At 44.4% G+C, this 24,202-nt stretch overlaps 1 protein-coding gene across 1 annotated transcript in view; it reads right to left on the bottom strand.

The window, feature by feature from the left end:
- LOC120846641 overlaps positions 1 to 23,833 on the bottom strand; it is a 32,342-nt gene extending 8,509 nt beyond the window's left edge. The window contains exons 1-3 of the mRNA XM_040218474.1: positions 23,678 to 23,833; positions 18,977 to 19,149; positions 18,793 to 18,881 (exon numbers count right to left, since the gene is read on the bottom strand). Of these exons, the coding sequence (XP_040074408.1) occupies positions 18,793 to 18,881; positions 18,977 to 19,149; positions 23,678 to 23,833 (418 nt within the window). The remainder of the gene's footprint in view (positions 1 to 18,792; positions 18,882 to 18,976; positions 19,150 to 23,677) is intronic.
- Positions 23,834 to 24,202: the final 369 nt, after the last annotated feature.

Genomic DNA, 24,202 nt, shown 5'->3' with positions numbered 1-24,202 from the left:
CACACACACGCTCACCCGCCTACCCACCGGTCACACGATCACTTCCCCAAGAAGAGAAATGGAACGCGTTTTAAATTGAGAGACAGGTTGCAGCCTGGTAGTCTTCTGCTACTGCGACCTTATACGTACAGTTGGACAGCTTCTGACTCGGATAGATTGAAAGTGATTCGGGTTTTGTTTATTACTCTAAGCAAAAGTCAACACCCCCCCCCCCCCCCCCCTTTTTCCGTTGCTCTTGTAACCTTCGTGGTTTTGTTTGTGACTCCTAGGCCGGGTCAGCCTGGCCACTTCAGCTCTATAATCTTGTAGACGGACTATAGGACACACAAGAGAGAGTCCCGGTGAAAAGGGGAGTTCCTCCTTCACCTCTTCTCACATGGTGGCCGTAGGCGAGACAGGCATTGTCACTACTTGTAAAGGTTCCTTGACGGGCATTACAAACGAGACTTTAAAGGCGTCCACTAGGTGCTCATTGCTAATCGTTCATTCCGTTTTAAATCTCCGTTTCGTGACTTTTTTTAAAAAGAGTTTGGTGTACGTGATGTGATACTGCTCCGTTGAACAGGAATAGGCCAAGAAAGAAGCGACGAAATTTCGTTGTGGTATCCAGCTCGTGCCGCAGAAAATTCGGCGCTGTCATATTTGGCGGAAAATTTATCACCCTAAAGTTGGCGGAATAATATTCTACTAAAATTAGCGGAAAATCCTTTCGCCAAATTTAGTGGGTCGATTGGGTGATGACGTCACAGCCACTTTAACGTCCCACGCGGCTGTGGCGTTATGACCCTATCGACCCGCTGAATTAGCGGGAAAATTTTCCGCTAGACTTGGCGCAAGACGTTTCCTCTAAATTTAGTGGAAATTTGTCCCGCCAAATTTAGGGGAAACTATTCCCTTCAAATATAGCGGAAACTTTTTCCCGCCAAGTTTAGCGGAAAATTTTGTGGGAAAATTTAGCCAGTAGATATGGTCATGATGTAGCACCCACGTGTGACGTCATTCGTGTGACGTCAGGCCATGGGACCTTAAGTGGTATTTCTAACCCCCCAACGCTCACGTGTAACGTCACATGACGTCACGGTGGTGTCACGTGTTTGTGTGACGTCACGTGACACGTGATTCTACACAGACAAGTGACGCTACCGACTATGCCACGCACACACGCTTGCAAGGCTTGGGAGCGAGCGTGGGATTATATGAGAAGGCTTTGCGAACGGGGCCCGATAACGCTATCGCGTTCCAGGTTAACTGAAAAGAAAAAAAAAGATGTTTTTTTTCAACGGCCTAATTGGGACAAGCATTTCACAAGACCAATCTTCCGCGAAAGAAAAAAAAAATAATTTAGCAATTATTATGTTACAGGACTAATTTAGGCGGTGCCTATTTAACCTCCGCTCTTTCGCTTTGCGCGCCCGGAGAAGTACGCCCCGTTCCTCGCTCTTGGATTGACTTGACTGCGGAGTCTAAGGGTTGAACGATGCACGCAGCGTATCGATTCCCGGTGCGGCTTGTGTGCGTACTGCAACCTTTCGTAGCTTACAGTGGCTTCCTTTTACATCCCCTACGGTGGGTGTACCCCCCCCCCCCCCCACGCGATTTGTTTTAGATGCGGAGCATCTCTTGCTCGGGCTATGTCCCGCGGCGTCGTAGTCCGCACTCACACTACGCATGCGCAACTCTCCTCGCTGCGCGTGCATTCTCTCTCTCTCCAACAGCTGCGCAAAGTGCACGCAGCTACCAGCTGCGTCCCTCTCTGCAACAGCTGCGCGTGCGTTCTCTCTCTCTTCAACAGCTGCGCGAAGTGCACGCAGCTACCAGCTGCGTGCACTTCGCGTGCGTTCGCTTCTACTCACACCGCGCGCGCAGGCGCAACTCTCCTCCTCTAGTTTCCTCTCCTTCAAGTTTGAATATAAGCAGCGGTAGCGCGCTGCGCGCGTTCAAGGGGAGGAAGTGGCCGAGTGGACTAACGCGTCTCAGCTCGGAGCGTGGAGCTTGGAGCGAAAGCTTAAGCTGGGAACCTCCTGGGTTCGAGTCCCCGCCACCCCCGCCCGTTTCGATGTGGATGAGTTTCGTACCGGCACGCGTTCGTGTGATGACTACTGCGTGATGCACGTTAAAAACCCCAGGTTAGCGGTTGTACTGCACTGGATAAATTTCTCATCTACAGCTAAGAGACCGATTACCCGTTGAGGCGCATCTCCATCAAGGCTGTATAAAACATAAAGAGCAAACCAATTTCTGCGCGCGTTCAGTTCATTGCTGTTGACTCCACTTCACTCCGTTCTTCCGATGAAGTGTAATGGAACGATGCTCCGCATCGCCCCATGGTTCCCCTCGGGAAGATGGTGTAATTTTTTTCTGAAGGCACTCCCTTAATTCGGAGCGACTCCTCTATTCTTAATGCCCCCCTTCCACCCCCCTAAAAATTAGACCCCCCCCTCCTTCTAATTTCAATTCGTGGGGACTCCCCTGGTAGCTTCTGTGTTCTGTGCGAACTGCGCGCAAAATGGACCCTGAATTGAAGCGTCAGCTTCTTGGCCGCTGCGAGCAACTTTGTCTTCGGTCATACGAAGATACGCCGCGGGGGACGGCTGTCATCAATGAAGACGGTGCACCACCTGAGCCTCACGAGCCTCGCACACAACGTCAGTGGTTGGAGGCATTGAAAAATAATTTTAGTGTCTTGAGACACTCAAGAAGAGCAACATAATTGTAAGAGATCGGGGGAAACAAGCATGAGCGATAAGTTCATTGCATGCACAGTGCCAAAGGCGCTCATGTTGGCCGAGGAACGCTTTCACGACGATGGTTCTCCATAACGACCTTGGTGCGACTGGTTGTAACGACCCTTTCGAAGCTTCGAAGCTTTCAAAGTCTCCAAAATGGCGATCACCATGACAAGCGGCGTCGATGAGCCAATCACTTTGTTAGTTTTTGTTGTCTCTCTGCTGGTATTTGTTTGAGTCTGGATAGCAGGTGGGAGGGCAATCGTGCTACTTTCCCAGATCCAGTGACTTTGGGTACACTGGGCCAAGAACGCCATCTTGGCGGATGCTTCCGTTGTGTTTACATCACCCCAGGACGTGTTTCGTGGAGTGGTGAGATGGTCGTGGGTGAAATACACCTGCCTTTCTTCATCACCCAACAAGATATTATATTTTTTATGCTCGCAGTAAGGACGAGAGGAGAGACTGAGGGATATTATTAATTATTATAAGTGAGAGTGGATTATTCCCTTGAAAATTTCTTTGTGTGGGTTTCGGTAATGCGCTTGCAGCCACCGTGTATATGAAAGATAAGTGAGTGTTCGTAACTACGCGAGTTGAAAGGCTTGCGGTTGCATCATCCTGCCATTCTAGATATATTCCCGATCAATTGCGAGTTTATATAGCACGCAGTGCACAGTTGTGGGCGATCCGGTGAGGACGGTCCCACCGATTTGATAGTGCTGCGCTTGCAAGTCCTCTCACTGACAAAGTCGCTATTGTAACTTAGAACTTAAGACGGTAGGGCGAGTGAAAGAAAGACTGGGGAGTAAGAAGCAGACGGAACGCTGGAGAGGAAAGGGGAAACCTGCTTCTCTCTCCAGCGTTCTGTCTGCTTCCTCCTCCCCGGCCTTCCTTTTCGTCGCCCTACCTTCTTTGTAACAGACTATATCCGTTTGCAGACAACACTCGAACCAAGCAGGCTTCATGTCTAGAAGCAGTTTTGGAAAGCACAGTGTTTTTCCGTTCGCTTGAATGGCGCTAGTCTGTCTAGACATCTTATGTAAAAGCAAAATTTGACTATTTTGCAATTCTCCTTGGACTCTTTTACAGTTCTGCCAGAGACTCTAACAGTGGCGCACACATAGATTAAGCACCTACTTTAAAACCTGTTGCACGAAATTAATTTTAGTTTATTGTTTAATTAGTCATATTCATAGCTGAATAATTTTCCGACCCCTTCTGTAACGCAGCTGCTAAAAAACCAATCCTCAGAAACCAATCGTTACACGTATTCATACAAAAATGTAATGATAACGTCTCTTTGAATTGTACTTAGAAGTTTGAGCGCAGTCATTATTCAGCTGTATTAATTTGCCAGACACGCACGCGAGGCCCCAGCTTTACTTATCGCCCGCGTTAACTGGTAAAGCCTTCACACAAATAAAGCTGTGTTAAAAAAAAAAAAAAGTCGCACACTTTTCAAAAATGACAACAGAAACTCTTTTTCCGGCTCACTTGCAAATCACCGCGTTAAACGCGGAGAATGGGGAATCACCACCTCGTGGCTAATTTGTAGTCTGTACATAACGGCAAGAGAAGACAAATGCAGTTTCTTCACTAATTCGGGACACCAGACCACTCTGCATCTGACTTTACACAACAAAACGCGAACGTAAATGTGATTAGTATTGCGACATTGAAACGTGCGCTGACTGGCTTGAGCGACGTAGTATCCTTCAAGATGGCGTCGGGGGCTGGTTGCTCTTCCGTGCGACAGATGGCGCTCTTTTATCTAAAGGGCCCATACTTCGTTTCACCTTTACGTCCAGACAGCTGACGGTACGAGCTGATGGGACCAATCAATAAAGCGTCAAAAGCACATCATGGTGATCGTCGCGTTTTTGCACTTGTCTATCATCGCTGAACCAATCATGAACAGAAAAGGCCTAGTGACTTGCACTTTTGACGCTGATTGATTGGTCCCATTAGCTCGTAGCATCAGCTGCGCCTGGACTTGGGCAGAAAGAAAGTATAAAAACTACCGCTTATGTGGCATTTATGCCACGTCCGAATGTACTACGATATTAAAATTATTACATTTATATCATGTATAGAGGGTATTTATTTTTGGATTCTCTTATCGTTGTTAAAAGTTCGTCAATTCTAAAGTAATGCAATATAATCACGTAAGTTATACTGCCAAGGGGACATTATATATGGGTTAGTGTCTACAATAAGTTGACTATTTAACCAAATTTTGCTAAGTAGGTTTGATTAGCGAAAATAAACATAATGTTTGAATTAGAAACTTGCTGAGCGTCATTCAAAACCACAAAATCAGCAAATAGCAGAAAGAACGCGAATTATAATTTTGTCCTGCGCGTCCATCAAGCCAAATCCTCATAAATCAAAGCATACTGAGTAGCGTTGTCTCAAAGTGGGGTACGTTGAGCCGTTTATACGAATTCGTTATTCTCTTGGAATCTGGGCACGCGCGCCTCACCAGGGAACTTTTTGAGCACACCCTATAGTTCCTAACAAGAGGTAGAGTACAAAATGTAGAGCCCTCGAGCCCATCCTGGCATTATGGTAAATGCTCAAACATTTACTTTTTCAGACAACCTTCTATAAATGGGGATGGTTCGGTTGTTTTTCGTCCATCTTTTGAAATTTGAGCAAACGCGCTTCGCCTGTGAACTTTTTTAGAACAACGCAGTTTCCAGCTAATGCTGGACTATAAAATGTAGAGACCTCGAGCCCATCCTGGTATTATGAAAAATATTAAAAAGAAATATTACTTTCTGAGACAACCGGTCTCAACATGGGGATGGTTCAGCTTTTTTATACGCTTTTGTTCATATTTACAAATTTGGGCGCGCGCGCCTCGCCTTTTTGAGCACAACGCAGTTTCCAGCTAAAACAGAATACAAAACTTACAGTACTCGAGCCCATCCTGATATGATGGAAAATTCTTTAAAATTAGTCCTTTTCGAGAAAACGGGTCTCACAGTGTTGGTGGTTAGGCTGCTTTTGCGCATTGTTAATTTTTTCGAAAATTGGGCAACCGTGCCCCGCCAGGGAATTTTTTGAGCACAAAGCAGTTAAGAACAAAAAGCGGAATATAAAATGTAAAGCCCTCAAGCCCATCCTGATACTATGGGAAATATTTAAAAATGAGTCTTTTATGTGAAATCCGGTCTCAAAGTGGGGATGAATCGGCCGTTTTTACGTATTCGCTCATCTTTTGATATTCTGGCACCCGCGCGTCATCCAGGAACTTTTTAAGCTCCAACGAGATCGAGAGAAAGCTTAACTCGTTACTCAATACAAAAAAAAAAAAAAATTAAGGACTCTCGAGTATATGCTGCTGCTACGGAGAATCTTCCAAAATAAGTCATTTTACAGTAAAGCCGTCTATGGCTAGGGTTCCGTGGATTATTCGTGTGTGTGACCATAAACGTGCGTGCAAAATGCCTTTTGTTTTGGGCTTTTGCTTTAGAACAGTTACTGCTGCAGACGCCGGCACATACGGTGCGTAGAACACCGTTCCCTGCATTCTCTTTGATGCTTGGGTAATTTAGCAATAAGTCTATCCAGTAGGTTATCCTACCGAAAAAAACAATACAGCTTTTCGTTATCGGCAAACTGGAGTTCAGGTTTCCAGCAATAAAACCAGTTACATTTCCTGTTCTATCATCCAGTTAGCGTAAATTTACACTGTTCTTTTTTCGGTAGGGTAGTTATGAATAGGCACCATTTTAATTATCCATAGACTCTCAGGTCGATCATAAAGGCTTCCAAAATATTTGCCACTGTGCAAATAGCGTCGGCCATGTCTACGCTCGCACCGCCCTCTCTTTGTCGTCGTTCCAAGCGCTTGCGTAATAGTTTCATTTCCTTCCGCTCTCCCGGGGTGGCGGTTCCGTCGTGCAAGTTTTGTTTCCTTCGGCTCCTCGAGGACGGTCTGTGTCGTGTACCGAACAACTTCGCTGGTCATAAACCTTCACAAAGTGGAATGGCTCATGATGTTTTGGGCAAACTTGTTTCGAAATGGATATGTAAGACTACCTCCAGGCATTCGTTCATGATTTCACAGTCGGGCACACGAGCCTCATCCAGGAACGTTTTGAGGTCGGCAGAGTTCTACACTGGTGATGAAATACAAACCTTATGGCTCTCGACTACAAGCTACTACCATTGTGAATCCTCGAAAGTGAGCCATTTGTGAAAAATATTGTCTCGAAGTGGACACGGTTAAACTGTTTTCAGTCATTCATTCGTAATTTCAAATTTAGGAACCCTCGCCATGTCCGGGACCGTTCTCAGATCGACCGAGTTCTCAACCGTCGCCGAAATATAAAACTTAATGCCGCCGACTACAAGCTGTACTTCAGAATCTTGGGCTTCTACCCTCTGCGAGAAATGGGATATCAAGTCGAATATTTCAATACGCTGTTCTGCTAAATTTTTCATCCTTTTGCTGCTTGTGTGCAGGAAAATTGGATTAATAAATTTGATGTAAACGTTAAGAACGTGATTCAACATTACTTTTGACCAGTGTTTTAACTGACGCGTTACAAGTAACGACGTTACTGGTAACGCGTTAGTTTTTTACTGACGTACTAAAGTACTTTTTAGAGTCCCAAGTAATTAACGAGCAAAGTAATGCCTTTGTTATTTTACAGTATCTCCTATCAAATTACGTCACCCGTTTCTCGTTAGTTCTGATTAAAAATGACCGCATGATTGTTTGAAAGCAATATATTTTTATTCTGTACATCAAGATGCAAAGAAACCCCAATAGAGCTATGTATAGAGGGCGTCATTTTAAACTCCTTCGGAATACACTTTTAGCGTTTCCACGACCGGGTTTAAAAAGCGCGAGATTATCGCTGCGCGGAACCCCTAAGCGTCCTTAGTGCAGTTTTTGTGGAGAAGCTGCTAAAATCACCATCGCCGTACCCTGAATGAGCAGCAGTCTCGCTGGAATGAGACATCCGTTCAAAAGACAACAGCCTGGCGCCGCTCGAAGGATTTGGCCTCAGCGTCCCTATAGGCCTTTTCATTTTAGTAGTTGCCTCACTGGCGGATAGAGAGCGCTGACGCGCTCGGCGCCATTAGGTTGCTTCAATTTGGTTGGTTCCGGTTTCAACGTGAACGCGCCTATGTTGCTGTTTTACGTTGTTTTTGCTCAATTTTGTAATTAGGTTATTTTCCTTGTATCACACAACGAATGAAACAGTTGTTTTGAGCCACTTTGAGGACTGCGAGGTGTTTTTGAGACTAAATTGCGGGCTTTTTTTACCAACTTTTTAGATGTATCTGACTATGGTTGGTTACGAAACGCCTGACTCATGTACAGGGAAGATTACTATCGTCTACGGCCGTACCCGATGACACCAGTTTCCAGAAAAACAAACTAATGAAAAGACTAGCACGCGAATGGTAAGAAGCACATCGACAGCTTGATTAGCAATGCGCTGGATCGGCCAGAACAGATAAGCTCGCGAGTTTACTACTCACTGTTTGGTTTTCGTGGGCACCCAACCTTTAGTGAAATTCGCAGACTAATGACGCAGATAATTGATATTAATAAGTAATATTGTCTCAGACTCTTTTTCTTTTTTTTTTCCAGGAACTACTTGAGAATGTTTTGACAGGCTGAGTAGGACATTTCTGAAATTAGCAACCCTACTAAAGTAAGTACTGATATGCAGCATTTCGCGATATTGGACCTAGGAAACAAATTATTTTTATATCAACATTTTCTTTTTCAAGATGTGATATTGTCACGGGTGGTGACCAATAAACAATAAATGAAGAGGAAGAAATAAACGTTTAATGTGGCGAACTTGTGCCAAAATAAAAGGGTACAAAAGATAATAACAGAGCGTCGCGGGCGTCGAAGTCGGCGTAGCAGCAGAGTCGAACGCTGGGGCGAAACTGACTCCGGCTTGTCACGCGGAGCCGCTTTTGTACACGCGTTGGCTTCTGGAGCATTCGGCGTAGAAGGTTCGACGCGTAGAACCTCCTAAACTCGAATCAGCTAGATGGTTCTCGAATTCACCAAAACATCACATTACAGTGTCAACAAAATGCGTAGCCGCGGCCAGGAATCAAACCCTGGCCCTTTGCGTGGGTGGCAAGTGCGATAACCGTTAGGCTGCGGCCGCGCTGCCTACTTGGCGCGCGGCAATATAAGTGACATGCCCGCTGAATTATATTTGGCATTTGTCTTTCGTAAAATTGGCCAAATAAAATTAAAGGGCACACGAGGAGAAATACCTCGGAAAGTCTGGCTGAATTCTAGCGCTAGGCACCACTTCACGTATCTATATGAACACATATTTATTTGTTTGAACATATTTGCTTTGTAAATTTTGGCGTCGCCAACCACCAAAAGTAGGCTTCTATTCCCCATCGACAACCCTGGACTCAAATGATTGTTATGCAGACGACTCTTCTTTTTTTCGGCGTCAAATATTGTGGAAACCGGATACTAACAAAAATTAAAACAACGTACGCAGAAAACGAAAAGAATACCGTTACTATTACGCATGCGTCGAATTTAAGCTGCGTTTTGGATGTGCAAATAGAAAGGTCGTTATTTCTTTGTGCACACTATTCTAAAACTTGCTACTGTCAAGTGTCTGTGGCAGTTTCTTACGCAAGAAGTCTCAACCTTTGTGTTAAAATAAATTAAGTAGAGGGCACTGGTTATCTAAATATAATCAATAAATCACTTAAATGACTGTCGAAATGGGAGCGAGCACGGTATGCAATTTCGCAAAGTTCATAAGTAAACCGACCAACTGAATGTTTATGTCGCAAAAAAATATTGGGAACCTCGAACACATGTAGGTGTGATGTTATGAACAAACAAACCTCCTGATGTTGACGTGCTATTACTTCTAGCCTCAGATAAAATACAAGCTAAACGTTCGTTGTCTATTTCCTCCGCGAGTTTCCTCACATAATCTAAAGAAACTGTTTTCGATATATTATGAATACAAATAACGATACTTTCAGGAAATACAGATAGTCTCCTTGCGCTGACTATTTTTACGCCTTCCGATCCTAAATGCGCGATATAAATATACGCGCTTCTTACTGAGAATTTTCCGCCACTATTAGTAAACAAACCTCAGTTGCCATAAGGACCTTTGAACCCTCATAATGTCTTAGTTGTCGAGAAGGCGTGTCGGACTGCAGTTTCCGAAGTAACGCAAGAGAGCGCGGTGAAACGCGACGAAAGAGGCGAATACAACGCATCCGCCAAGGCGCGGAGGGGAGAGCGGAGCAGCAAGTTGAAGTAACCTAATGGCTGACGCGTCACGTGATTCCAAGATGGCAGCGCCCATGCCAAGGAGGACACATCCTTCTGTTCAAAACAAATAAATTCTCGTTCTGTCAGCAACAGAAAGGAGAAACTCTTTTGGAAGCATTGGCGTTCCCACGCTTTGAACCAAAACAAGTGGCAAGGTTATCGCAGCACTGAACGGCGACTGTCACCAGAAAGACGAATCCCTTCCGCCGTGCTTGCTACGTAGGTGCGGCCTCTCGCTGGAGTACGACTCCTGATCAGAAGGTCGCCTCCCTAGCAGCACGATTCCCCGGCTCATACTTGGCCAGTTCGGTGCAAGCTTGGGACAAGCCGGAGCCAAGTTGGCTCTAGCTCGTGCCAGTCTGGTCCAAGCCCGGGCCGAGCAATTCTGATACTTGGGATCCCACCAAATCCTCTGGGCATCCTTTCTCCCACAGCGCGTCAAAGATTAGACGAAAGGATGCGTCACCACCACAGACGGCACCTTCTTTGTATCGCTGTTACCACTCATTCACACTGGAAGCGGATCCGCGTTCGCAAAACGGTTGCAAACGCGGTTATTTAAAGATTCAGTGCAATTTCACGCGCCCTCGATGAGATCAAGTGCGCAATAGGTACATTTAGATTGATGCAAGACACAATAAAAGGAAAGTCATAATACCCGTGCAAGCACTTGAGCAAAAATATGAGATCACATTATCAACATTTCAAGCGCAAATGCACGAGTTTATATCTGAAAGTTATCGTACAATGTTGCGCACAACAAAATAAGATTAACCGAGAACTCTCCTGCTGTCGCACGCTGTTCAAATAAGAAAGTGGAAACAGTTCTGAATACGGTATGATCCGTCATTCGTTTCCGACGAAATGCAAGTGCGATTGCAGTAACTTTTTGCTAGATAGAGTTCGTACCTATGGGTTATGGCATCGGTGACTTCCACTCATGGTTGCCTTTAGCAAACTATGAGTGGATGTCTCGACACAAAAAAGAAAAAAAAAATGGAAAGAAACAAGTACTGCGTAAATGGTATTTTAATGACACACGAATTCCCACAAAACTTGTCGCCTGCAGCATTGAATATGAAGACCTTAGAGAGCTTATCGCAGATGTTAGTAGTGTTTACTTCCAACCAAAATCAATTTTTTTATGTTACTGAGAGGTGGTACTTGAGAAGCGACTAATTGACTTTAATCCGCCGCCGAAAACCTAAGGACGCTTATGGGCAGTCGCCGTTTTTTGAGCAAAAGTTGTTAATTGTTATTCATAAAAATAGTGTACTATAAACATATTTCCTAAAAATTGATGTACTTGTAACCAAAAAACCTTTTTTATGTTGAAGGTTAGGTAGTGCATGAGAAGCGACTAGTGGTCACGCAATTCACTTCAATGCGCTGCCAATTATTTAACCACGCCTCGGTGCAAGCACCGTATTTTGTGCGAAAGTAGTTTGCTGTCATTCATAAAAACAAGAAAGTGAAGCAGCTAACTTTGACGTGACGGTGATTTGTGAATAAACCACATATCATATATGAGTGGGCGCACGTAAGGAAAACCGCTATGTGACTTGTTTCTAACTTCCAAGTTAAAAAAAAAAAATTGTAACTTGGAGCGGCGTTTCACTAAAAACAAAGATTGTCGCAATAGTTGCAAATGTTGAAGGTAGTATCGGCTGATGCCACTGTCATGGAAGTAACCGACCGATGCTACTCTAGCTGAACATTTACTGAAATGAAATAATAGAGCATGATGAAATGATCCTAGAACAGCCATTAATGTCTTTAAAAACGTAAACCGCTTCTCAGCGGCAGATGCAAGCGAGCGTTACAAGTTCAGCACAGTAAATTTACAGTATTGCACTAACGTTGTTTTTTTTTTCTTTTTAGGACAGTATTTCCCAATCGTTAAAAACTGCAGACAACTGATACGCAGCCCATCGCTGGGCTGCGTATCAGTTGTCTGCAGAAGTATATAAAAAGGCGATTGCAGATGCGAAATCAATTTTTTTTTCAAATACTCTCCCAAATATGTTAATAAATGACCCCAAAAGGTTTTGGAACACTGTCAGCAAGAAAGACACTTTTTCAATTTTACTCAAAACGTCAAGTAGTGATAGTGCCTCTAGTGATGACTGCGCTAATATACTAAATAATGTGTTTATTGAATCATTTTCCAATATTAGTAACATAAGCTACCCTTCAATTGTGTGTGCCGGTTATTTACCAATGGATGCTATTCTTGTTGACCCTATTGGTATAGTTAAGATTATAGATGGGCTGAAATTGTCTTCTTCTTCAGGAGTGGACGGCATTAATTCAAAATTTCTTAAAAGCACCAAGTTATATTCTTCAATTATTCTTGCTAAATTATTCGAACAGTCACTCCAAGAGGGTGACCTACCCTCGGACTGGAAGGTGGGGAAGGTGGTCCCTATTCCAAAAGCTGGTGACAAACATTCTCCTCATAACTATCGTCCCATTTCGTTAACCAGCATCCCATGTAAACTTCTCGAGCACATCATATTTTCCCATCTTGTAAACTTCCTAGAAATGAATAATTTTTTCACCACAGCTCAGCACGGATTTCGTAAATCATTGTCATGTGAAACTCAGCTTCTATCTTTCACTCACGACATTCATTCTCTCATTGACCAAGGCTCCCAGGTGGACTGCATCTTCTTGGATTTTGCAAAAGCTTTTGATAAAGTGTGTCATAAACTATTACTATTGAAACTTGCTAAACTTAACATTGACCCTAACGTTCTTGCATGGATTCATTCTTTTCTTACTAATCGTTCGCAATTTGTAACAGTCAATAATGAAAACTCTCCACTTGCGTCAGTAAACTCTGGTGTTCCCCAGGGGTCTGTTCTAGGTCCCTTACTATTCTTAATTTATATTAACGACCTACCAGTTAATATGTCATCATCCGTCTGTCTCTATGCCGATGATTGCGTAATATACCGTGAAATCCGAAGTAACCAAGACACGCTCACACTTCAGTCTGATATTAACTCTGTGTCTCGTTGGTGTGAGTTGTGGCTAATGAAACTAAACACTAGTAAATGTAAACACATGAGAGTAACCCGTCAGTTTAGTGAGAGTCCTTCTTACTACCTTGATGGCAACTCCTTGGAACAAGTGTCGTCATACAAGTATCTTGGTGTTAACTTAACTTCTAACCTTTCATGGAAACCCCATATAGAATATGTCACTAATCGTACTAACTGCATGCTGGGTTGTTTAAAACGGAATTTTTCTTTAGCACCTGTTTCACTTAAATTGGTCCTCTATAAAACATTAATAAGACCTAAGCTTGAGTATGCAGCATCCATCTGGGATCCCGATCATATTACCCTCATCACTGCTTTAGAATCCATTCAAAATAGATCAGCTCGTTTCATTCTATCGAACTATCACCGCACCGCCAGTGTCTCGTCAATGAAGAATAATTTATCTTTACCATCTCTTTCACTTCGCCGTAAAATTTCACGCTTATGCCTTTTTCATAAAATTTATTTTCATAATCCCCTATTACGCGACCATTTCATAACTCCCCCCTATTACATCTCGCCTCGTGTAGATCACCAGCACAAAGTTGGAGTCCCAAGCTCATTAACCAACACATTTCATTCATCTTTTCTACCACGCACAGCTCAAGAATGGAACCACCTTCCCGGTTTAATTGCTGCCATAACAGACTCTAATCTTTTTCGAAGTGCCATAAATAACCATTTTTGCGCTGATTTCTGACCTGTTTGTTCACTTTTTATTTGTTTTAGTATTGCTGAATTGTTATATTTTCCCTGCCTACGCTCTCCCCCTCTGTAATGCCTTCGGGCCCTGAGGGTACAATAAATAAATAAATAAATAAACTGTCAGGTTATCGTTTCCTATCGGGATCGGGTGCGTGCCTCTTTTAAAACCTTGTCGAATCTGTTTAAGTGCCCGGGTGTATCAAGACGGCGCTGCCTTCGAGCAAACTATACACCGTCCTGAGAGCATTTAGCGGAAGGGTCTTATGTTTGGAGATCCGTGCACATAACCCAGCACCCTCGCGCGGCTGGGGGCCATCACATCCATTACGCCATTACATCCATCGAGCAATTACGTTCAAATTCGTGCCATTACATCAGACATGTACAAATTACTCAAAAAAGGCAGTTAAGTTAGTGAGTATCGCCGCCAAAAGTAATTGGAGTAGAGTAGAAATTACGCATTTGAGATAGTAGTTGAGTAAACTACTAACTGCTGTAAAGAAGTAGCGAGTTACTTCGAAGTTACTTTCGAAGTTACTTTTTTCTATTTTTGTGGTAGCAAAATGAACAGCAGTTTCGACCCGTGAAAAACCCTGCGAGCCTAAAATAAATGCAGTCGTTTTATGGCTTGCGTTTTCACCAAACTAGTTTATTTACTCGCAGAAGCAATTCACTTTCAACGTTCTTATCGGAGAGTTTTCTCCTCTTTCTCCTAAAGACGTCCCCAGCCAAACTAGAAAGACGTTCCACCGACGCGCTAGATGGAACGACAGCGTTGAATTTGAGAAACAGGATGTGCATGGTCGGGTAAGCGAGTATCGGCATCTTAGGTGTCCATGACGAAACATGTGTGAGGTTTGCCTCGGCTAGAGAGTGGTTTATAACACTCTTCTGCTTTGTTTATTTTTTTTTCGGCAAGCTGAGAATGTTGTGACTGGTCCCATTTTACTCCCACGATGTTCGGAGAGTACGCGGAGCGAGTGCACCTGACCGTCAAGGGTTCAAGTCTCGCTCCAGGACGATGAGATCATCCAGACGACTGCGCGTCTCGTTGCAGTGCTAGTGCTGAGCTACTAAAAAAAAGTTATGGTTTAACAGAAGATGAAACGAAGTATACTTCGCGGCTGACGCCGGGTCCAAAAAAAGGAGCACTCGAGGGTGACTCGCAATCCCCGCCGCCGACTACGGTATCCTGACGCGCCTGACACGCCTGAAAATTAAAACGTTTTTAACAGAGAGGAGGTCTCCCTGGCGTGGAAGGTCGAAAGGACACGAAGAAGTACGTGAACCGGTATCGGCACTCGTACAGTTTCAGCTGGAAGCGGGAACTTGCTCCCATGAACGGATTATCTGTGCGTGCGTTTGTACGCGGGGGAGTCCGGCTTTGGCAAGGGAGTATGCGCTGACGACGAAGCGACCATGGGAACACGTGCCCAGCTGCGAGGTCATTCCACTGACGCCTCCCGTGGAACCTACCGCTTGAGCCGGAACTAACTAAAGGCAGGCAACATGAAAACAACAACAATCCTGGGAGTGTCCCCGCCTTCCACGGTTGCAGCTGGAGGCGCGGCGCCTGCGTGCATTACCGGCTTAGGTCAATACCCGTCCAAGGCTTGTTAAAGGGCAACTCGGCTCAATTCCGAGAAATTTAGGCTTACATGTTATTCAAATTCACAAAGCCCCCCGCTACTAAACAACTCTACGTCTTCGGATTCGCGGAATGTGGAATATTATTTTTGTAATCATAATTTAAACATCATCTGATACCAAAACCAAAACTTCGGTTGCGTCAGGCACCATTGGTCTCGGGTCGTCAGAGTCATGGTCACGTCACGTCGAACCACGTGGTCTTGTGACGTTCGGGAGGGAGCGAGGGACAGGACACGCGACGCGGGCAGGTCGCTTCGCATGACGTGGACGGTGATGGCCCGGGGGAATGGGAGCGGAGAAACAGACCGATAAACGCCAGGACAGCGCAAACTAGCGCATCCGCGTTATTCCGCGTTACGGTGATCACGTGAACGCCCGGTCAGCCAACACCGGGAGGAGAAACTCATGACATCATCGTTCAATTTCGCTCTGAGAAGTAAAAACAAACAAAACGTGAGAATGACGTAGTCATGCCTCTGACGTAGTGGATCAACGTTTGCCGCTCAAACTCCGTCGCATTGACTGCGCTGACGATTGCGCCTCACGCCGCACGCTCGAGTTGGCATGATTTCGGCAACTTTGATCGTTTGAAGGTTTGCTGGCCAGTTTATTAAATATATAAACGGAATTAGATCGTAATATTTGACATGGCGTCTTCCTACACGATACTGAAGAGGGCTACATAGTTTTCTAAATATCAAAAATGAAGCGGAGTTGCCCTTTAAGCGTCTCTTCCTGCGTTCGTGCGCGCCGGTGTTATGTTTTGGCTGCTCGTCGCTACCTCGGCCCAAGGACGCCTAAGATGCAGTTTCTACGGCTGCCGTGTATAATGATGGGGCACTTTGTACGGGAATGCCACTTCATCTGCCGGCGTCTTATTCATTTCTGCGCTCAATCTTTCGTGATGAGCAATGTTAGCCCTAGATTTTGAAAGTAGTTAGTAATTTGAGTAGAAGTTACCTGAAAAACGTAGTTTAAGTAAACTACTAATTACCCAAATAAAATTGTAATTGGAAGTTACCAAGTTACTCGGAAAAGTAGTTAAGCTACAGTAGTTTGAGTAGAGTAGTTGAACTATACGTCCAAGTCTGCATTACATTTATCGTGCCCGTATATCCATATTGCCAGCACATCCATCGTGCCATTGCATCCATTTTTGCCCAGTTCATCCAGCGTGCCATTACGTCCGTTATGCCGTTACATCCATTGTGACATTACATCCACCGCGCCATCACATCCATTGAGCAACTTCGTCCAAAAGCGTGTCATTACATCCATCGTGCCGTTACATCCATCGTGTCACCACATCCATCGTGTCACCACATCCATAGCGCCATCACATCCGTCGAGCAGCTTTGTCCCAAAAACGTGAGATCATATTCATCAATCATTCAGGTTTTTTTCTTCCATTAACTATGCTGTATAACAGTTCACGTTATTTTAAGGAGTTAAGCGCTAAATTGAATATACAAAAGCGAGTAAAAGGACCCTTTGTGCGTTATGCACTTTCTGCGGCCCTCGGCGTCTCCGAAGTGGGACACGCTACGTCGGCTCTTTGTTTGTTGTTTCCACAGTGATCAAACTTTAGTTACGGTTTTTCATCCTCGAAATTAACTGAATATAAACTTTATTTTAAAATTAGGACGGTAAACAAAATCACACCTTTTATTTCGCTTTGAGAAAATAGTCTGAATGTCCTTTAGAATCTAATTATGATATACTAACGTTCTGGGGCTTACCGTTTGTTCCCTGTGGCTCCCTAACCATTGCGGAGAGCAATTCGTCTGCTTCTTGCGCAGGGGTGGCGGCGACGTCAGAAGCACGCCGAGCTTTGATTGGTTTCAAGTGAAGGACAGTGGGCAGACTTCAAAGCAAGCTGCCTTGAGGTCTACCCACTGTGGTTCATTCAGAATTTGTCGGAGCTCGGCGTTCTGACGTCACCGGAACCCTAGCAAAAGAGGCAGATGAACTTGTTCTTCGCATAAGAATGTAAATAACGCAAAAATCCGATTGGCAGCCATCTTGGCTTCTGTCGATGCGCTAGCACGATGGATGTAATGGCGCGCTAGGCATCGAAACAGGAAGGATGAGCAATTACATCCATTGAGCAACTACGTCCATCGAGCGACTACATACAAAGAGCAACTACATTCATCGAGCAGCTACATCCATACACATCTCAACACATCCAACGAACTGGTATATCCACCGTGTACTAGCTCGATGGATGTGTTATCACGTAATCCTCTCGAGCTTGGTTCCACGCCTCATGAACCCCCTGAGTCAATCGCACCAAGGCCATCTTTTCTTCCCCATCAGATACGTGCAGAGATAAGTAAAGGCTCTCACACCGAACGCGATCTTTGTCGTCTAGGTCAAAAAGCCTGTCCGCTCCGCACAAGCGCGCTCAAGCCCCGTCCTGATTCCCTTTGCCGCCAATCCGCTTCGCTGCGCTCTTGTGAGGCGCGGAAATGCTCTTTATCGTTGACGGCTAAAATCGCCTTCAGTGAGGCGATCGAACAAAGTTGTAGCCAACAAGCGGTCAATGTTTCTTAAGTCCTTTCGTAACTTGAAAGATATCATTGTATTCATTTCCTGTTTGGTCGAACGTGCTTAGTTGGGGCTTTTCCAGCAAATAACGATGCGCGCTAACAACGATTAGGCCATAAAAAACGTGATTTTCACAGGTACAATCAACATTTGATACACCAGGATCATTCTGTTCAAGCAGATTGTGTGTTGGAATGCAATTGCTTTTCGCGATCCCGTCATTCGTGTTGACCTGCCTCTAAATGCTACAAGCGTTGACCTGCCTCTCAATGCTATCATTCGCGTTGATCTGCGAGGCTCGCGCGCAGCAATTTTTGGAATGCATTAAGCACACCTGGAATTGTTTACTTTTTAATCGTGCGTTCTAAAGGCCCGTTCACACTCTTGCGACCTCTTAAACCTGGGTTCCTTAAAACTTCTTAAACCAGAAAACACACTGGCGCCATCTATTGGGAAGCAGTGTAAACTCGGCGGTCCGCCATTTTTTTTTTATTTCTCGCGCATTATCCTTTCTTTCTTGGCTCGAAAAACTTTTGTCAATGTTATAAACGAGCCTTTCTATGGGTATTATGCACATTTGACCTATGAAATCCCGCAAAACCTTCGCTCTTGTGAAATGCAGTTCCAGGGTCACCGCATAGATGGCGCCACAATGCCCAGTGTGTTCCCTCATTCTAAAAACATTTAACAAGTTTTAAGAGATCTCGTCTCTCTCAGTCGTACTCGGTCGCAAGAGTGTGAACGGGCCTTAAGACAGTGTCACGACGAGCTATCAGCATTCTCGTAAAGGGTGTTTGATGCTTACCAACTTTATGTCGTGCAGCCAACACGTTTTTTGTTCTACCTTTACTTCCATCCAACATTACGACTTTGTAGAACGATTGCATCGCGTACCTGAAAACAAGTTTGTTAGTTGTGCGCTAATAAGCTTCATGTTTGTTTTTAACTGAGAGCTTGGTATAGTAGGAATGAAATCTATATTTGCTTACGATACACATGTTGTTTCATTGTACCACTTTGTGTAGTTAGCAAATCTTGTCTCCGCTGTATCGTCATAGGGAACTTTCTGTACCATGACACACTTATTTGTTCCTTTGTTTTGACGGTCACTGTGAAAATTTCTGTACAGCACGTACATGAAGTTTCCGGGTGCAGCGATAAACTATGCAGACAGAGAAAAAACTTTAGATGTGCATATATGTCTCCTAGTGATTATTGCTTATGAAGTGTCAGTGTCTAGGAACAACGTTGCATGTGATTCCCTCTACGACGTTTTGCGTGAGTCGCGAGTCCGCCCTGATAAGAATGTATCTGCAAAGATTTCCAAACGTACCCAACACTAACGTAAAAAAAAGAAAAACATTATTTTTTTTGGTAACGAGTGGTTAGCCACGGTTGTTTCATGCGATAACGCGAACGAATGAAATGGATGACAAGAATATCATCCGTGTTTCGCATCGCCGGCCTTGTGCCTGCTGCACGAGCGGTAACTTTTAGCTCGCCCTCGAGCTTCCTCAGTGCTTCAAGACGTCATAAAATTGAGCTATCCAGGTTTTTTTATTACGCTGAGAATGTTTTTAATTGGAATCATATGTGTATTTTCCTTAATTAAAAAAAGTTAATCAGTGTGTCTTATGTTCATATTTTGCTTAATAATATGTTTTATTGGAATCTCTGCGATCTGCATTTGGTGGTAGTTTGTTCCCGAGAATACTTTTTTATTTTCTCAAGCACCCTATAGGGAGTATTCACTGGCGGCCATAGCTGTGTGCGCGACTGCTGAGCGCGTGCTGACGGCCAGTTTCCACAGTTCTTTTGCAACGTGCATTCAGCACCATCAAGATTGCTGGTCTTAGCAGCCTATTAATGTGAGCTCATTGTGAGCATGCGCCCTAAACATCGCCCTCAAATATGGGGCCCAGTGAATACTTTCTACACTTTCTATAGGCGCAACCGATTGGTTTCAAGCACGAGCACCGGGCTTTTAGCGTCCCTGCCTAACACGAGCGCTCGTATAATAAAAGCACTGTTTAGGGCGAGATGATCGCACTTGTAGCATCGGTTGCCCCTCGACTTAAGCTGAAACAAAGTATACGGTTCGAGGACATTTTTAAAGTCTTCGCAGAACCAACCGGTTTCAAAAATTACTCACGGTACTAACTAGAAATTTCGCATACCTCCAACGGTCAGAATTCGAAAGATTTAAAAAACGTCGAGCTTTCTTACGGTTCAAATCCAAAATTTTGCAATTTACGAAGCCTACTTATGTTCTAAATCGAAAAGGTCGAAAATTTAGAGGTTCCTGAGAATTCGAGTTCGAAAATTTCAGATTTCAGGACGGACGAAGTTCGAAAAGCTTCAAAATTGGTGAATTTATTCATGCAACAGATTCGAAGCTTCCCAATCAATGAAATATTTTTTTTTGCGTAATTCAACTTTAAAGATTTAAAAGTCCTCAAAATATTTAATGTAGTAAGTTCGATAGTACCAAACATTTCTAAACTTTCAATCCCCTTGGTTAGATTTCTGAACTTCAGGTAAAAAAATAAATAAAATACGTTTACAAATCTCTGCAATGGGAAACGAGAACGCAGCTCTTGAGGGGGAGGAGGGGAGGGTTACGGAGGGGAAGGTGCGTCCCTCCTCCTCCTCCTTTTTCCTCCTCCTCCTTTCCTCCTGCCGCTGAATTTGTTCATAGGTGACGTGACACGAATTCCTGACGTCATTTTCTTTCCTAAATTTAGCAGGGAAAGTGAATTGGTGTTGAGGTCACGTGACGTGAATTTCCCCGCAGAATTTACCAGGGAAAATTTCCAACTAATCTTAGCGGGAAAAGCTTTCCACTAAATTTAGCGGGAAACGTTCTGGCTGTATTTAGCGGAAGAATTTCCCCCGCTAAACTTGGCGGGAAAATATTTCCGCTAACTTTAGCGGGGAAACGTCCCATAATGCAACGCGCGTGGTCACGCCGACGACGAGGCCGACTGCGACGCCTTGTCAAGCCGGTTATCCGTCATCCGGTCTAAGCCGTCATCCGGTTAAAATATGACGCACTGGGGCCCTAAGCTCGTCAAACACAAAGTTGGAGAGCAAAGTTCGCGGAGCGCGTCGATTGGACGCTGGCGAAAAAAGCGCGAATTCATCGTCGTGATCGTCCAATCGGCTCGCTCCGTGAACGTCGGCCCCAACTTTGTGTTTGACGAGTTCAGAGCCCCTAGATATTTAGTTACTCTCTCCGCGCCCGCTGGCTTGCCCGAACCTCAGGAGATGTGGAAACCGCAAGAAAAGGTAGACGCTTAAATATTTTTGCAGGGCCTTTTAAAGCGCTCGCCAAAACTCGTAATTAAAAGCGAAAAATATATCAATGTGGCTCACAATACGAGCGTGCAATTATTACTGACACGTATTATTGATCCCATTCGGCGTATGTCCGAACTTTCTGCGTATATTTGTAGTTTCGATCCAGCACCCCTTTAAACCACCCGAGACTGGGCCACACCGCGGACTGGGCGGAGAACGTGAAGAATCCTAAGTGGAAGGGAAAGGAACAGAATGGCAGATATGGCAGCGCTCATTAATTTTGACTCTTTTTCTGTTTTACTTCAGAGTATCCTTCTTCTCCTCGCAGTCTCGTTCGGTGTAAGACGATGGGAAAAAACAAACAAATAACTAAGGTAGATTAAAACAAAAAAGGGGACGCAAGCACACTCGCGTCAAGTATAACCTGTAGAGTCAACGCAGGAGTAGGGGCTCGGACAACACCATACGATGACCCTCCAGGTGGGTCGCAGAAGCGCCCAGTGTATACCTTTTCCGAGAACAATTCTGCGGATGGGTGGGATTACCTGAAGCTTCGGCGAAAGCTCAAAATATGGCCGGTGAACGAGCAGTGTTGGATGTGTTCGCTCAGCATTCTGGGGGGCTAAGGTTTACCCATGAACTACAGGATGGGACACACCTCCAATTTTTAGACCTTAGACTAGATTTTGAAGAAAGTCACGTGTGTTGGCTTTACCAACCACGCTCTAAGAAGGGACTTCTCCCTTATGATTCCGCCCAGTCTAAACTAGTAAAAAGGAGCATTGCGTCCTCTTGCCTCCAGACTGCCTGGGAAAAGTCGTGCTACCATTCAATGTCAGAAAGTTTTAAGATGCAGGTACAGCGGCTGACGGATGTCGGCTTCCCAGAGTCAGTTATACTGGCAGTGGCGCAGACGTTACTAAAAAATATTAAGGGAGGGTCAAGTCAGAAAAAAGAGAGACCCGCAACCAGACCCCAGGTACTCCGCTACATGCACAAACTCTCGCACAATTTGAAAAAGGTAGCCGAGCGCTTTGACGTTCCTAGCTGTTGTTTTTTCGGCGCCACGAAAGTTGGCGCAACTCTGCCCTAGAATTGCGGATAAGGCTAGGGGCAGGAGCCAATGTGCCGTAAGGCACAGGAACAAGTATGTTGATTGTGTGGTGGGGGTGGTTTACAAGATACCACTAAGCTGCGGAAGAGTGTACATCGGCCAAACTGGCCGATGCATTAATGACAGGGCACGTGAGCATGACTGGACACTCCGGTCGACCGCTGGGGGTCACTTGCCTCTGCAATGTGCTGCCTGTAAATGCCAGCCCCAATTCAATAACATCACCATCATCGGGAGGGGCGCAGATAAAACTACCAGGGAATTATTGGAAGCGTATGCAATAACGAAAGAGGGGCAACGTGCATGCGTTAGCCAAACATCGGTTTTTCTTCACAAAAAAGAAATTTCCTATCTTGACACGTGCTGAAGCGATAGTGCGGTTTATTTCGTTGGTGTTTTTTCAATAAATGTTTAGTTGTGAGTTCAGCGCTTGTGTCGTTCACACCTTCCTTTCGTCCTGTGTATTTTTTGCGCGCTGTTTATTTCCGTTACCATGAACCAACTCGCCTACATCACGACACTAATCCACTCTACCTCGCCTGTATTCTCAGCGTCTCACGTATTACCCCCCCCCCTTTTTTTTTTCCTTCCTCGATTATGTGTTATGCGGTTATGCTCTACGCAGTCTTCTCGTCAAGGAACCCTCGTCTCGCCGTACTCTGTGCGTGATTGTTCAAGCCAGTGATAAAGCAAACTCACACCAAAAAAAAAAAAAAAAGGAAAAAAAAGTGCCATGATTTTGCAATTTTGGTTCCGCTTGATTGGCTCTATCGGGTTCTAATGCTGCCTACGATCGGACTTCAAGTGAAATGGGATGTGCAAAAAAATGTTTAGAAACACCGTTATAATCTGTTAAAGATCCGGTATCAGGGCCGAAAGACTTGTCGACACCCCGTTCTCGCTTGCGACGCTTCGATCTCTAAATTGCCATTCTGCCCAAAAAGATATTGTGAAAAGGCTGAAAAACAAGATCCAATTAAAAAAAAAAATAAGGTGCATTTTCTTGCAATTAATTTAGTTTTTTTTTTATCTACATACACAAATTAGGAAGAAAAACAGCGCAATTTGTTTCTCCCAAACATTTCGCATATTTAAAAAGTGAGATGTAATTTATTAACATATGTAATTCAGCGAGATAGAAAACATATCCTTATACTGAATATTGGCAGATCAATAGCGCTCTATAAGATTCTAGAAATCATGCAATCAGTTGAACTCAACTCATGAGATCGCTGATAATTGTAAAGTAATACGATATTTTCGCCATACAACTTACACTCCAGGCGTCCTGCTCTGACGATGGGATGTCTTTGAAACCATCAGGTACTGACTCGTTTTGGCATACGCTTGTCTCGTCGGAGCTTGGGTCGGTTGATGCAGCGTTTACGATTAGCACTAAGCCTGTAAGCAAAGATCCTACGTTTTGCAGCATATTCCGACCAAGGGTCCGATGTTGTCTTGAAATCCGCCCTTTGCGTTGAAGCAATCTAGCTGTTAATCTGTCCACAAGAAGTCAAACGAGAGGTCGCAAAGTCACTTTGAAGAGTGGATAAATTGCAGTAATGGCACTTAACACCTGTTTATATACCTAAATTCAAAAACCTTCAACAAAAAAAAAAAAAGTTATATTTGTCGTGGTTGGAAATTTCGACTAAATGTGGAGTACAGCTGGTTTGAGGAAAACAAGTTAAACTATCCACCGCTGTGGAGTTCGCAACCTTTCCGAAAGATCACTGACGTTCTGATCCGTTCCAAGTTCATTATTGTTCTCTTTACGAAGCAAAGCACGAGAGAAGATTGG

The sequence above is a fragment of the Ixodes scapularis genome, unplaced genomic scaffold, assembly GCF_016920785.2.
Source record: "Ixodes scapularis isolate PalLabHiFi unplaced genomic scaffold, ASM1692078v2 ptg001909l_1___fragment_2___debris__unscaffolded, whole genome shotgun sequence".
NCBI lineage: Eukaryota > Metazoa > Arthropoda > Arachnida > Ixodida > Ixodidae > Ixodes > Ixodes scapularis.
Note: the sequence above shows the minus strand (reverse complement) of the source record. Positions and strands in the feature narration are given on the sequence as shown.